The sequence below is a fragment of the Lissotriton vulgaris genome, chromosome 5 (assembly GCF_964263255.1).
Source record: "Lissotriton vulgaris chromosome 5, aLisVul1.2, whole genome shotgun sequence".
Classification (NCBI taxonomy): domain Eukaryota; kingdom Metazoa; phylum Chordata; class Amphibia; order Caudata; family Salamandridae; genus Lissotriton; species Lissotriton vulgaris.
Genome location: NC_141693.1, coordinates 306,113,280 through 306,127,951, shown reverse-complemented (window position 1 = coordinate 306,127,951; position 14,672 = coordinate 306,113,280). Strand labels below are relative to the sequence as shown.

The window sequence follows — 14,672 nt, the reverse complement described above, 5'->3', positions numbered from 1 at the left end:
GTACTGACCAATATTTGATTTATAAATATTTTTCAACCACCTGAACCTTTGTATTTGACATCTTTGAAACCTTTACGGAAACCCTTTCTCTCAGCATATCCGCAGGTCCTAATTCCAGGACTACAAACTACACTTGCGTGTGCACAGAACCATTTAATATTACTGCTGCCTTGCACTAAGCATGGGCGAATTTTGCGGATCTCGCATTCGCGGATTTTGCGGATTTGCGAACTCGCAATCCGCAAAATCCGCGAATTCTCGCAAATTTGCGGATTTATTTTTTTTTATGTTCGCACGGGTTTCTGCAAGTTCGCGAGGGTTTTGTACAATTTCGCAAATTGCGAAATTCTACAAAACGCGTGCGAACTTGCAGCAACCCGTGCGAACACAATAATATGAAGAGAAAGAAGCTCCTGGTCACAGGAACAGCACGGGGATTGCGCTCATGAAAGTCAAGGATGCAAAGGCCTCTACCCAACATCACAGCTGACTTTCCACGGTAGATTTGGGAAGAGGCACACCTTTCCAGCCTCGAAGACGCTCATGATTGTTTTTAGGCTAATGAATGAGTCACTGAATTTGAGCATCAACTAGTTCGAGCGACCATGTGTGTGTTACTATGCAATCGCCCCGAAGGGCGCAGGGGTCCCTTGAGTGAGCTGTCCATCATAGTGGGTGAATGGCGGGAAGACGGTGCAAACCGCGAGTGTGTGCGCGGGGCCAAACGTGCGGGGCTTCCATGCGAGTTCACATGCCTCATGTGTGCATAAAAGGTCAGAGAAAGATCAGTTCAGCAGATGAAGAGAAAAAGCTCCACAGGAAGGGTCACAGGAAGGGCATTTGTAAATATTTTAGGATGGCGCCGGCAAGCTGCCAGCGCCATCCTAAAATACTTACTAAATTAGCTTCAACAGGAAGCTCTAATAGATAAAATAAAGCAGTTGCGAGCACCTGCTTTATTTTATCTATTAGAGCTTCCTGTTGAAGCTAACTTAGTAACTATTTTAGGATGGCGCTGGCAGCTTGCCGGCGCCATCCTAAAATAGTTACAAGCAACAGGGCAGGCTTGAACTTTTGCCCCCGGAAAAATCCGCTGCTCGCAGATTTGCGGATTTTCGGTAAATTCGCGGGAGTTCGCGGATTGCGAATTTACCGAAAATCCGCAAAATCCGCGAGCGGAACGGATTTTCTGCCCATGCTTACCTTGCACCCAACCCTCCAACCCTCATATTTTATTATTTAAAAATACCCCTCCGCTGTCCTCCTATGCGACCCCTGCTCCCGGCCCCCAATCCCTCTAAAGAAATACCTCTGCCCTGAAACCTTAAAATGTCGCCATGCGCGATTCCCCCACCCCCAAACCCTTCTAACAAATACCCCTCCCCTGCCCAGAACCCTAAAAATTGTCCCCTGCGTGACACAACCCCAAACTAAAATCCCCCTTACCTCTCCACAACATCTCTCCATGCTCTTCCGGAGTACAGTGCACGTCGTAAGAGGAAGCAGAATGCTCTTTCCGTTTCCATGAACGATGCCGATAGCCTCCACATCTTTTTTCAATATATTTTTTGTGTCTGTTCAGGCGACTGAAAGAGGCAACATGCTCATGTTTAGAATGGTTTGTTTAAAAACGTAGCAGACAAAATACTCCGAGAATGCTGGTGAGCTTTTTAGGGTTCGCCTGGCATTCGCTGCGCAGCAGCGTTCGCGCAGGCGAAATCTTATGTTAGAACAGTATGGGGGCCTGCTCTTCCATTGGCTAGCTCCATAAATGGAGGCTAGCCGTTGGAAGACATGGTTGTCCATCACTCTTTCCCCCGTCACGACGCGATTCGGGGGCGTTTCCGTGTCTTTTTTTAAGTCCCGCCCCCCACATCCTCCCTCTCGCCGTCCCGTTGTCCGTGCCTTCTACCTCCCGCCCGCCCACTGTCCGTGCTTCCTCCCTCCCGCCCGCCCACTGTCCGTGTTCGATGCTGTCCAATGTCGCTTACAGATCCTACCGCTCTGCCTCTCCCTATTACCTCAGTGCCTCGATGCTTCAAGGAAACACTCCCTATACACCCTCCCTCTCGCCACCCCGTTGTCCGTGCCTTCTCGAAGTTCTCCCTCCCGCCTGCCCACTGTCCGTGCCTCTTCCCTCCCGCCCGCCCAGTGTCCGTGTTCAATGCTGTCCAATGTCGCTTACAGATCCTACCGCTCTGCTTCTCCCTATTTCCTCAGTGCCTCGATGCTTCAAGGTCAGGGCGCTGGTACTGCCAGGGGTGCCCGTCGACACCTCAGACACCCCAGCCTTTAAAAGGCACCAAACTATAGCAACAAATATGATGAGACGTTTCTTTGCCAGCGCGTCGCGAGGAGCACAAGGAGGAGGGGTGAAGGGCACCGAAGATCACTGCTGAGATATGGGGAGATGTTTGGGCCATGGGGAGGGTTCACTGTGTATGGAGGAACACGTAGGGAGCAGCAGGGCTTCAACTGGGACGAAAAACTGGAGGGTCTCTCCAAGGGGCGTGGCCAGTGTAATTAAGGGCGTGGCTTAAAAACATATACGATAAAAATCTGCCACCCGACTTGTATGTTGCTGTTTCTGTCATTGTATCCTAGGTGTGTGGGTGTGTGTGGCTCTGGGTGTGTAGGTGTGTGTGGCTCTGGGTGTGTGGGTGTGTGTGGCTATGGGTGTGTGGGTGTGTGTGGCTATGGGTGTGTGGGTGTGTGTGTGGCTCTGGGTGTGGGTGTGTGTGGCTCTGGGTGTGTGGGTGTGTGGGTGTGTGTGGCTCTGGGTGTGTGTGGCTCTTGGTGTGTGTGTGTGTGTGGCTCTGGGTGTGTGGCTCTGGGTGTGTGTGGCTCTGGGTGTGTGGGTGTGTGTGTGTGTGGCTCTGTGTGTGCGTGTTTGGCTCTGGGTGTGTGTGTGGCTCTGGGTGTGTGTGGCTCTGGGTGTGGGTGTATGTGGCTGGCTCTGGGTGTGTGTGTGTGGTTGTAATTGCTGTCTGCTGAGCTCGTCCAGTAGGGTACAATAGGTCTTACATTTGCGAGAGATTACGCTGTTGGCAATGTAAATGACAATGCCATTTATTTATCTGTTTTCAAAACCAACACATAAATAAAAATGTTGTCATTTACAATGCCAATATCTCTAACTTTTGCAAAGGCGAAACCGTTGCATTGTAAATGCTTGTTTTAATTGAATTTGTTCAGTTCAGAGTGAATGAAATTGCGCATGTTTTGACTAAATGATTTAATGCTGGTAGGCACCTTTACTCAGTATTCAATCATTGTTTAAATGCCAGGTGTGCACTCGACATCTGTAGCATTCTGATTTGTACCTTCAACACACATAACTTTACTACGATCGTATCTCGTTGTAAAGGTATGCTTGGTAAAGGCTATTCGAGGTAACCATGCATGCGTTGTAATGCATGCGTGGTTAAGGGTATGCGTGGGAACAGCGGCGTTGAAGTGTCTGTCTCCCCTTTTACACAGTAGGTGTTCGCGGAAGATGGTGGCTCCATGTGACAAAGTGACATTCGAGGCCTATATACGCGCCACCCTTTCATGCTGACATTAGTAAATTTCTTTCTGCGCCTCCAGGCACAATTTTTCTCGAAATGTCTTGACTGTGTCCAATGGATGTCAACCACTAAAATTACAGGTTTTAATCCCTATAAGGACTGTGACAGATCCCCACTAGGTTTGAATCTGTTGTTTGAAATTGAGCCATGCCTCCAAGACATGCTGAGGCTGCGCATTGATGAATTCGAAAGCCATCAGTGAACATATGACAAGTTACCAGGCACAAGAATATGCAGCGCCGGGACTGCTCAAGTCCCTCTCTAAGGCCAAAGCTCAGTTCCAGAATTCACAGAGCCCCTTACGAGGTTGGTCTTCACCACTCACCAAATCCTTAAGTAAGCACAAGAAAAATAAGAAGCCGAAGCAGGGTTCCGCTCTTTTGCTCCATTCCCACTCCCCATCCCACAGTCTGTTGACTTTGAAGCTGATTCTTCAACTGAGTCCTGGGGTGGGTTGGTGAGCAAAATAACGATGGATTAAACCCAAATCTGTGACTGGGGGTGAATGTTTTGCTATTGTGCAACATTCCATCCATCATCTTGTGTATTTTGCTGTCCACAACTGGGTCCGGCACAACCTGAGTTAACTGGGGCTTCAGCTACGTCACCGTAAATCAAAGAGTTTCGCTCAGCTATGCGATCTCTCACGACTCCCTCTTGTGTGTGTCTAGGGCTCATGGAGGCAAGATGCCTTCCACCTGGATTACCGGTAGCGGGTTCGCCCTTGGTGCCAGCTAGACTCCCCTGAGCTGTTTCTGTCCTCGGCTCCTTTACCGATGTTGCTCCTGGCACCCATACCTAGTCTGGGCCAGGGTACGTCGACACTGATGCTGACTTTGCCGCCAGAAGCGGTAGCCCTGGTTGTCCTTTCCGATACGAGCTCGACGTCGGTCCAAATTCGACTAATGTCGCAACTGAATCTGACTGAGGTTTCTGTACTCCCCTTACCATAAGGCAGGCTACTCTTTACACTCACTTTTTTGGAACTGACTCTGATAACGATTGTGACTAAGGTGATAAGTCAGTCCATCCCTATGCTGACAACACATTTTACAATGACTTGCAAGACACTAGCGAGAGAAAGCTCATTTCTCTACTCCTGGCCCGGCCTCAGAAGAATATGCATCCTATGACTTGGTTATTCATCGGGAGGTGGAGATCAATGACTTCAGCGGTGGAGACAAATAGCCTGATGGAAATCCTGCAGCCGGGCCAAACTGCTTCTGAGCCTCTCCTATCTTTTAATGAGACCTTGACTGACACCCTATTCAGGGCAAGGGCTAAAAATGGTATTGGTCCCCCTGTTAACGAGCAAACTGCCAGACACCATCACCCAGCGCCAGACGACCCAGCTGTTTTGTCACAGCACCCTTATCCTGAGAGCCTTGTGGTACAGGCCTCCACCAGCCTGACCAACCTCAGCAATGTTCCTACCACTCTCCCTGACAGGGAATCAATGCGAGTGGATACATTTGGAAAACACTGCTTCTCAGCAGCCCCTTTGCCCTGTGTTCCATTACCGCCTCCTGTTTGCTGGGCCGCTAATACCATGCCCCTGGGACTTGGTGGCGCAAGTCCTCCCAGTTGTTCCTGAAGATCTTAGGTGGTCATAGGCCATTCAGAAGGGTTGTGATGTGGCCAAGTTCAGAGTTTGTTGTGGTTTGGACACCACCTTCTCTGTCAGATGACCAGTGTGGCCAATCATCGCCATGCAAGGCTGTGATCGGCTGGGTACTCGTGCAACACCAGTCCTCTCATATGGAAATACCAATCAATGAGACTCGCTTTTTTGGGCACAAGACTGATTCTGCCCTGGAACATTTCAAAGAGAGAAGGGCTACCGCTCACTCTCTGGGCCTTTCTACTCAGACTTGCCAGCCACATTTTCAGTGTTCCTTTTGTGGCTTTAGATAAGGCATTCCTTACCACAAAGCTGTCCTTTCCAAGCCGCAAACCCAGCAGTTTTGCGAAGAGGCCATGGTGCCCACCACCCCCACGACCAAGGCCAACGCGCCACTCAGTTCACCCCTCCCCCACCTGCCAAACCCCTTCAGTGTACACTTAAGCAGTTAAAGCCACCTGGTGGAAGCACTAGTTCGATCCTGGTTGGTAAGCACTCATTGGGACACGTGGGTTCTGCAGATTGTCCACAAAGTTTATGCCTTACCCCTCCTAACTTGCCCACCGCACCTTGCGCCCCGCAAATGACAGAGGGCCATCTTCCCATTTTGCCGTAGCAAGTGCAAGGTCTTTTAACCAAAGGTGCTCTCGAGAGGGTGCTGGTGTTAGGAGTAGGGTGTGGTTGTTATTCCTGCTACTTTCTGGTGCCCAAGAAGGATGGAGGTCTTTGGCCTATTCTCGACCTGCGCCACTCAATGCCTTCCTTCTGGAAGGAGAGTGAACAACAGAATTGCCAGTACTGTGCAATTGTTTGTAATATTTGACAAAAAGTTGAGCCAAGGTTTGCTCAACCCAAAGACCACTATTTCAGTCTAGAATCTTTTGAAAGATAATTTATTTAGTAAATATATATTTTTTTATTTTCTTTTTCTAAATATATATATTTACTAAATAAATTATCTTTCAAAAGATTCTAGACTGAAATAGTGGTCTTTGGGTTGAGCAAACCTTGGCTCAACTTTTTGTCAAATATTACAAACAATTGCACAGTACTGGCAATTCTGTTGTTCATTCTGTTTCTGGCACAGCCTTACTGTGCTCTTGCCAAAACCCTCTTTGTTACATAATTCCTTCTAGAAGGAGACATTCAAAATGTACACCCTAGCCCAGGTCTTGTCTGCTCTCGACCATGAAGACTGCTTGGTGACGTTGGACCTGCAGGACGTCTATTTCCATATCCCTCTCCTGCTGGCCCATCTGAGCTACCTGCGGTTCGTGGTGGGAAAGGAGCATTTTCAGTTCGCTGTCCTCCCTTTTAGTCTCACCAATGGCCCTCTGGTTCCACAAAAGTGATGGCAGTGGTGGCAGCACACCTTCAGAGGTCAGGAGAGCCAGTCTTCCCCTACCTCGATGCCTGGCTGCTGAAGGTGAGCTCGCCCAGGCAGTCGTCACCCTCCTGCAGACTATGGCAAACCTCATGTCATTTTTGGTGTTCACTATAAATGTGCTGAAGTCACAGCTGACTTCTCAGATTTTCCGCTTCATTGGAACCATTTTGGACATAGTTGGGTTTGCTGCCTTCTCCCCTGGGGAAGAGAGTCCAGGACATTTAGTCTACAAACCCAATCTGTCAGCCTCAGTTCTAGATTTCAGTGTGGTCGACTCTAAGGCTGCTGGGACTGACGCCCTCCTGCATCCTGCTGGTCGGCATGCCAGGTGGCATTTTCACGCTCTGCAGGGGGATCTGAAGTCCCAGAGTGCCCAATATCAAGGGGACAGCTCTGACCATGTTCAGATTTCTGAGGAGACTGTGAAAGATCTGCTGTGGTGGCTACTGGATCGCTATTGGGTAAGCAGCAAACCTCTCTCCCTTCCCTACCCAGAGCTCACAGTGGTGACTGATGTGTCACTTCAGGGCTGGGGCGGCAACCTGGGAGAGATGGAAATCAGAGGCTTCCTGCCTCCAGCAGAGTCCTGGCTCCATATTAATCTTCTGGAGCTATGGGCCATCGGTTTAGCGCTAAAAGCCTTCCTGACATCGATCAAGGGGAGGATGTTATAGATGTTAACAGACAACACGACTGCCATGTGGTATTGCAACAAACAGGGTGGGTTTGGTCCATGGTCCCTGTGCCAGGAGACCTTGTGCCTCTGGCACTAGTTGGACCAACAAGGTATGTTCCCGGTGGTGAGCCACCTGGCAAGCTCAATGAACATTAGGTCGGCCAAATTCAGCCATCTGTGTTTAGCGAGATCACAAGTTGCTGTTACACTGGGAGGTGGTGCAAGGTCTCTTCCACTAATGGGGAAAACCCTGGCTGGATTTGTTCGCCACAGCCGAGAACACGCAATATCAGCCCTCCTGTGCCTTCGAGTTGCCGGGGCGACTCTCTCTCTCAGAGAAACGTTCCACCTTAATATGCCTGCAGTTGAGAAAAATTTGTGGTTTGGTGCTGCACTCACCAAGTTGACCCGCTCCACGCCAAACTTTCTGATGTTTTATTATTTATTCTGTCTCTCGCCTGGAAAGACCTTGCTCTGAGCACAGTTAAAGATGATCATTTAGCCCTCTTGGCCATTTTACAGTTGCCTGAACAGCACTCTTTATTAAAAGAGTGCTGTTGTGATGCGATTCTTGAAAGGGCTACAACAGGTTTCCCCCTTCCCGCTTGTGATGCCCTAATGGCACCTCTATTTTGTCCTTACCTATTTAATGTGTACTCCATTTGAGCTGCTCCATTGCTGTCATTTGTGATTTCTCACCATTAAAACTGTGATACTGATTGCCTTCACATCTGTACGACATGTGAGTCAGCTTCAGGCCCTGTTTGTTTATCCACCATCCACTACCTTCTTCCCCCGATAAGCTGGTCCTGCGAACTAGGGCCTCCTTTTTCCACCTGAAAGTTGTGATACCATTCCACGTCGTCAAACCATAACTTTGTCGGCGTTCTATGAGCTGCCTCACCTTTCTATGGAGGAGGAGAGACTATATCACTTGGACCCCAAAAAAGTGCTCAGTTTCCACATCAATCGTACCAAAGACCACTGGATGGTCAGCTATTTGTGGGGTTCACCGGAGAGAAAAAGGCAAGGCTGTGCAGAAGCATAGCATCTCGCACTGGATTATGCTCTGCATTAAAAGCTGCTACCCATTGGCAAAAAAAAACAGTTTCCAGAAGGATTGAGAGTCCACTCCACCAGAACCAAAGCTTCGACCACTGCATTAACACATGGAGTGCATGTCCTAGACATCTGCCAGGCAGTTATGTGGGCGTGCCTCCATACATTCACAAAGCACTATTGTGTGGACAGCCAAGTCTTCTGAGGTGGGCACTTTGCCTGCTCTGTTCTGCAAGACTTTCTGGTTTGAGTCAATTCACAGCCCTCCTCCCATGGGCACTGCCAATTTCGGTAATGGTTTTTCTGGTAGAGACTCTATCTAGCAGCAGATCCCTCACCGCGTCTTCCTTCCTCCCTGCTCTGAAATTGGACACTACCCATTAAAGATTCCAAGTCTAGGAATCTGCACACTGGTCTATCAATTTGCTTTTGGTGCTCCGGGTTTGGGAGCGTGGACAGTCTCGAAAGCAACTGACATCAGCATGCAGGGGTGGTACACATCACTTCCTGAGTAGAACAGCACCAGTGCTGAGACGCATTACATCACCTTCCGGCACACAGAGGTACTGTAGAAAACATTCAGGATCTAGTCTGATGCCTTGGGAATGTTCAAAAGGTGAGAAATCTGTGGCTAATTAGAGTCTCTACCAGAAAGAGCGTTACCGAAGATCAGTAATTTGTTAATCACCTCTCCGGATGGTGGGACTTCAAGGTGAAAATTAGGTTTGATATCCTGACCATGTTCATATATCAGAGTGTTCTCCTCACATCACAGGGGGTATTCCTCACTTATTTTAGCAGAGTATAAATCAGATAAATAGTTGAATCATTCCCAATAGTGAATGGGTATGGCTGAGGCGCTTAATACCATTCCATAGTGCTCTCAATAGCACTATTGAGAGCTATTAAACGCCAAAAGTTTCCTGTATTTTTTTACTTGTACTGTATCACTTAAATCATGCCAAATCCAACCAGTTTTTTTACTCCTCCCTATGCCCCAAAAGCTTTTTATTCAATGTTCTAATTTGCTCACCACAATTTTCAGGGACATTTTTATACCAATTTGTTTCACTTCCAGAAAAAGGTGAAGACATGGCTCTACAAACAGGCACACTCTGATTAAGTTTTCCGGCCAGTTACCTCTGCCCTTCTGGTTGTTGACCCTTTTTTTAGGGCCAAGAAACCTTTGGATGATCGGGTTCTGTATAAATATGATTAACATAACAATGGTCAGTTTTATCTGTGCCTTGGTTATGTACTTTGTGGGTTAATACTCTCGACAAAAATTTTCAAAATTATCAGCAGTTATAATTATCTGAGCTAAATATAACTAAGGCTCCTGGTTTTCCGTTTTTACTGATTTTTAGAGATAATTACCGACGGAAAACACAGTATTTCTTGTCTGTATCACTTTTCTCCTACTCCATCAAACTCTGTATTCCCTTCTTTCCTAACTCTTTCTACTATCATCTCATCTCTTCCCTTAACCGAGTCTTTCCTGTCTTTCCTTTCTCACCATTCCTTAATATCTTCTTACTCCTGATTTCATCCTCTCCCCTTTTTCTCACATCACCTCACACTTGTGATGTTGCCCTTTTTCTCTTTTCTTGAAGTAGCAAATATGTAATTATTCTGTCTATCGCTTTGCTCTTTCCCTGAAGCCTCAAAGCTGTAATTCTTCTATCTTTCTTTGTTGGCTACCTTATTCATTTTCTCACTCTTCTCACTCTTCTTGATTTCTTTTTCCCACTCTGCAGGAAGATTCTGCTCGTATGCATATCATACTATTACACTATTATACTATCAATACCTCCCTGCTTAAGTATCTGCATAGTCTGATAATGAATCCTGAACACTGTTTTAGATGTACTGTGTTAGAACGGTTTCATGATGGCTTCTGTGTAAAAGAGTTGTCTTGCAACTCCTGTTCTGCTGTATAGCAATCTGACAAAATTCTGGTTGAGTGGCCCTTTACAAACAGTTTAAATCAGTAAAGAAGCCACACCTTCTCTGATCTTTTAATGGTCTTGCCATCAGATCAGACATATGCTCTCCATAACTCTTGTCCCCACCAACCCTCCATTCATAAAGCTTTGAATCGCTCAGCTTGCCTCCCTCTCCTACACACTTGCCACACCACATTTCACCTTATTTGTCACCTCCGACTTCTGGGAAATATTTCAGTAACAACTTCTCCAACCTCATCTCTATATCACACAACTTTTGGTGACTTTAATCTCAATACTAATCAGAATATTCAGAGATTCTCCCATGGACCTCCAAGAAGTTGATCAATTTCAATTAACATAGCCCCTTCTCAACCCAGAAACATGGCAAAAACCTTGATCTCATCCTTTTTACCTTTTCCTCACTATCGGACGCCTCCCACCTTTTTACCCATTTGTGTTCAGTCACTACGCACAAACCTTCCAATTCCCTCTCCCAAAATTCCCAGACAACGGTCAACCCAGGCCACCCACAGCTACTTCCAGATCCTTAAAGAACCTTTCTCCCCAAGGATTTGAAAACTCCTTGGCCAGCCACTCCCTCGCAATAACCAATAAAGTGAACACCTTCCTCTGCACTCCGAATTACACTTTGAAGTTATCTGTCAACAACCTCTGTACCAAAATGAAAAGACCCAGGGCCCAGTTCCAGTGCTCTCTTGCACATCCAAGACCTAATTGACTCTAAGCGCAATATAAGGAAACATGAGTAGATGTAGAAGACTTTTAAATCTCCAGTGGACCTGCTGGACTTAAAATATTAAGGCTTCATTAGAAAATGTGAAACCCAAATTACCATTTAGAAACTTGAATCTAAGAGCATTGCAGAAATGAAGAACAAAAGAATCACACTTTTAGAATAATTAAAAGCTGCAGAACCTACGCCCACCCCCTCCATACCGCATTCTGCCAACAAACATCAGCTATTTCCTCATCAATCAAATTGACACCATCCTCAACAACATAAATCCCTCCAACTTCGAAAACCCATATAGTCCTGTTACTTGCTCCTCTACAAAATTACCCCTCAAGGCACTCCTCTCAATCACTTATTTTAACCGGCCTGGCTTCTATTCTCTGATCCTTTAAGCAACATTTTATGATAAAGACATTGTCTCATCCTACATCCTCAATTCTCTGTCCCTTGCAGCTTTTTTCCCTGCTTAAACATATGCCATCTAAAGCGAAGTACAACTCATCCCTCCCCTCCCTGAAAACTGGCCAAATCCTTCCCTGCTAAAGAAACCTAACCTGAACCACAATGAATTTGCTCGGTATTGTACATCTGCCTTCACTTCCTCTTCAGTAGCTCCTCAATTTCAAAGCCATGTTGATCGCCACATTCTTTTTCAGATGAAAGATTCTGGTTTCCCCTAAAACTAATGCACCAAAACTTGCCCACTACAAGTGGTAGACAGTTCTTTCCAAACCACGGATAAAAGTGACTGCTGAAATCCTTGATCTGTTTCTGGCCTTTGACATGATTTTTCACCATTTCTACTTCATACCCTTTCTTTCCATATGGTCATGTCTGACCCTGTCCTTCACTGGTTTGACTCTTTCCCAAAAAAAAGTATGTTCAAATGGACACCTCAAAATTCCCATCATTTACTGTCAAACAAGAGGTCCCACAAGGTTTCGTCCTTGCACCTGTGATATCCATCCAGTCCCTCTGCATTCTGCTGGACAGCATGTAGGGGTCATTTAGACGCTTGCAGATGGCTCGCCCAAGCCCTAAATCAATGGGACGACTTCCACTATGATCTGGTGACCGATTGGCAGACAGATCACCCGATCAGAGTAAACCTGGGGCTGTATTACAGCGGACTGCGCCTGAGTTAATTGTCTCTGTGCGCCTGAGTATGCGCTGATGGCATTACAGAGGATCGGTCTGTGATGCCTTTGTGACGTTGGCGCAGACTTTCAACTCTGTCTTTATGTGCGTTTGCGTCTGTGCACATATTTATCAGCGCACAGACGCAAACGCACATAAACACAGACATGCTCTGGCGCGCAGCGACAATTAGCGCTTGCGCAGTCATCAGTAATATGGGCCCTCGTGGTTCTATGATTTTAATAGACAGCGGGACTACCAACTTTTATAAATATTTCCATGCTGCTCAATTATATTTTAGCTCGCTCCAGATTCGACATTCAACACATTAGAAACTGCTCTTCTCCCATTCAGTCCTGTATAGCAGTCATCTGCAGAAGGTTCTTGTGCAGACCATGGAGTGTAGTTCAATGCCGTGCCTTGTGTGCAGAGCATGCTGTACATAGCCTCTGGCCAGTAGCCAAAGTAAACAATTGGAAAAAAAACTCACTGACAATCTGTTAAACGAAAGTTGTGATTCTTTAAGCAGAATTTCTTTTTTTTTTAATTGTAAGCCTTAGAAATTTCCGAAACAAACTTCAATTGAAAGTATGGTGTGAAAGACAATCATAACTAATCCACCCTCAGTGCACTGCTCCTCAGCTCAACACCATAAATGATATCACAGATAGCATGAAAAGTTACATCAGGATTGACATCAACAATGACATCACTATAGGCATTCACCGCTTTTAGTAAACAAAATGTAACCGATTCAACATCTGGCCATAGCTAGCCGGCTCTGGTAGGAAGCACAGGCCTCACATTGAGTGTGAACGTTGGTGAATCCAAAAGCCACTTTGGACCTTGATTGTGGACCCTGGGTACAAGAGCTGTCTTTTGGCCAGGTCTTAAGTCACCACTAGCACCTCAACAGTTCACTTGACCTGCTCTTTGCAGGGACTATATTCAGCACTGCAACTCCTCAATCCTCTCAAATTGGCTGGAGTTCTGTAGGAGCTGCAGCCCGCGCAGAAAATCTGGAGTTCTTCACTGGGTCTGCAGGGAATGTTTGCTGAAAGTGCTTCTACCGATATGGCAGGAGCACTTATTGAGGATACTGAAAATGCCAGCTTGCTACCATGCAATGACAGTCATACAAACCCCCAATTTTTGGGGAAATTTGTGTTTTCTTCCAATACCTTGCCAACACTGATCATACTTTACTGATGTTACTGTCCAGGAAATAAACATGGTTGCTGTGAGGCACCCGATGTGTTTCCTATGACCCCAGTATCAGAACCACATTGCTCACCTCTCCTCTAAATGAGGCAGATAATATGGATGGTGGACAACCAGAACAGGTGTCAATTTTTGCTTGGTTCCCTGTTAACGCAAATTTTTATACAACCCTCTCTGTATTTCATGCACACTTTAGGCTTTAACCAGTGCGTCCTGACACATTCTGACAATAAACCTGCGAAATCTCAAAATATTCATATGTGCAATTGAGTGTAACAGCTTTATCTTCATTACAATTTTTAGTACTACAAGCCCCAGGACCGAGAGGAAGAAGTTCACACATGCCGACAGAGTGCGGACCCTGAATCTAAGGCGGAATCTCAACCAGTTGGATGCCATATACAGAGAGAAGGAGCTAACCATTCAGAAACTCAGGTTTGTTTACCCTTTAGAAATGTTGTCTTGTGCTGGATTGACATGCTCACAACTGTGACAATGTTTCCTTTACTAATCCTGTTTCAAAAACATCTTTTTTGTATCTTTCCCCCTTTAAACCAGACACTTTCTATCCTTGAGTATGTATGATGTGACCTTGGGTTAGAGTGCACCAACTTCGTGGTGCCATGATTTACCTTCACTTCATTTTCTACCAGTTCAGCCTGTGTTTGATTGCCTTCAATTACTTACAAGTAAGTTAATTACACATAATCTTATTCAACCACAGTCCCAGTACGTAATTAATAAGGTGGCCCCATTTGCAAAGGGCACTTTTCTGCTCCCATACAAATAAAATACAATCTATTAAAAGAAGCTACTCTTCCTGCCACATTTATAAATGGATTGCACTGTACCAACCTCTCCTACTCCTGATTTAACGCATTAAGCCAACCTTTAGTCTGGAAAAGACCCTCAGAAGGTGGGAGGATATAAGTACGTGGAAAAAGAATTGGAAGCATAGTAATTAAATTGTTTGTAAGTAATGTACGATTTGCTTTCTCGTCCTATGCACCTCCAAGTCCTTAAGCATTGAGGATTTGCCAAATATGATAGATCAGCTTTTATGGATTACTAGAAAGATTCACCAAATATCAAGTAAATATGTGATGCCCAGTACGGTTATTCAATCACGACCTAAGATTGAGCCACAGATGGCCACATCCTTCCCATTTCCCTCCTCTAAACGATATTGACATGAAAAAAGGAAGAAGAGGACCAAGTTGTTTACCTGCAGATACATGCCAGGGAACCCCCTGTGTATGAGCCCAGGACACATACATACATACATACAAGGATTTCCTT

At 46.1% G+C, this 14,672-nt stretch overlaps 1 protein-coding gene across 2 annotated transcripts in view; it reads left to right on the top strand.

Annotated features, from left to right (window-relative positions):
* Positions 1–14,672, top strand: part of CFAP74 (cilia and flagella associated protein 74) — a 1,279,283-nt gene that overhangs the window by 79,447 nt on the left and 1,185,164 nt on the right. For both annotated transcript variants that reach the window (XM_086921531.1, XM_086921532.1), the window contains exon 5: positions 13,677–13,808. In XM_086921531.1, the coding sequence (XP_086777657.1) occupies positions 13,677–13,808 (132 nt within the window). The remainder of the gene's footprint in view (positions 1–13,676; positions 13,809–14,672) is intronic.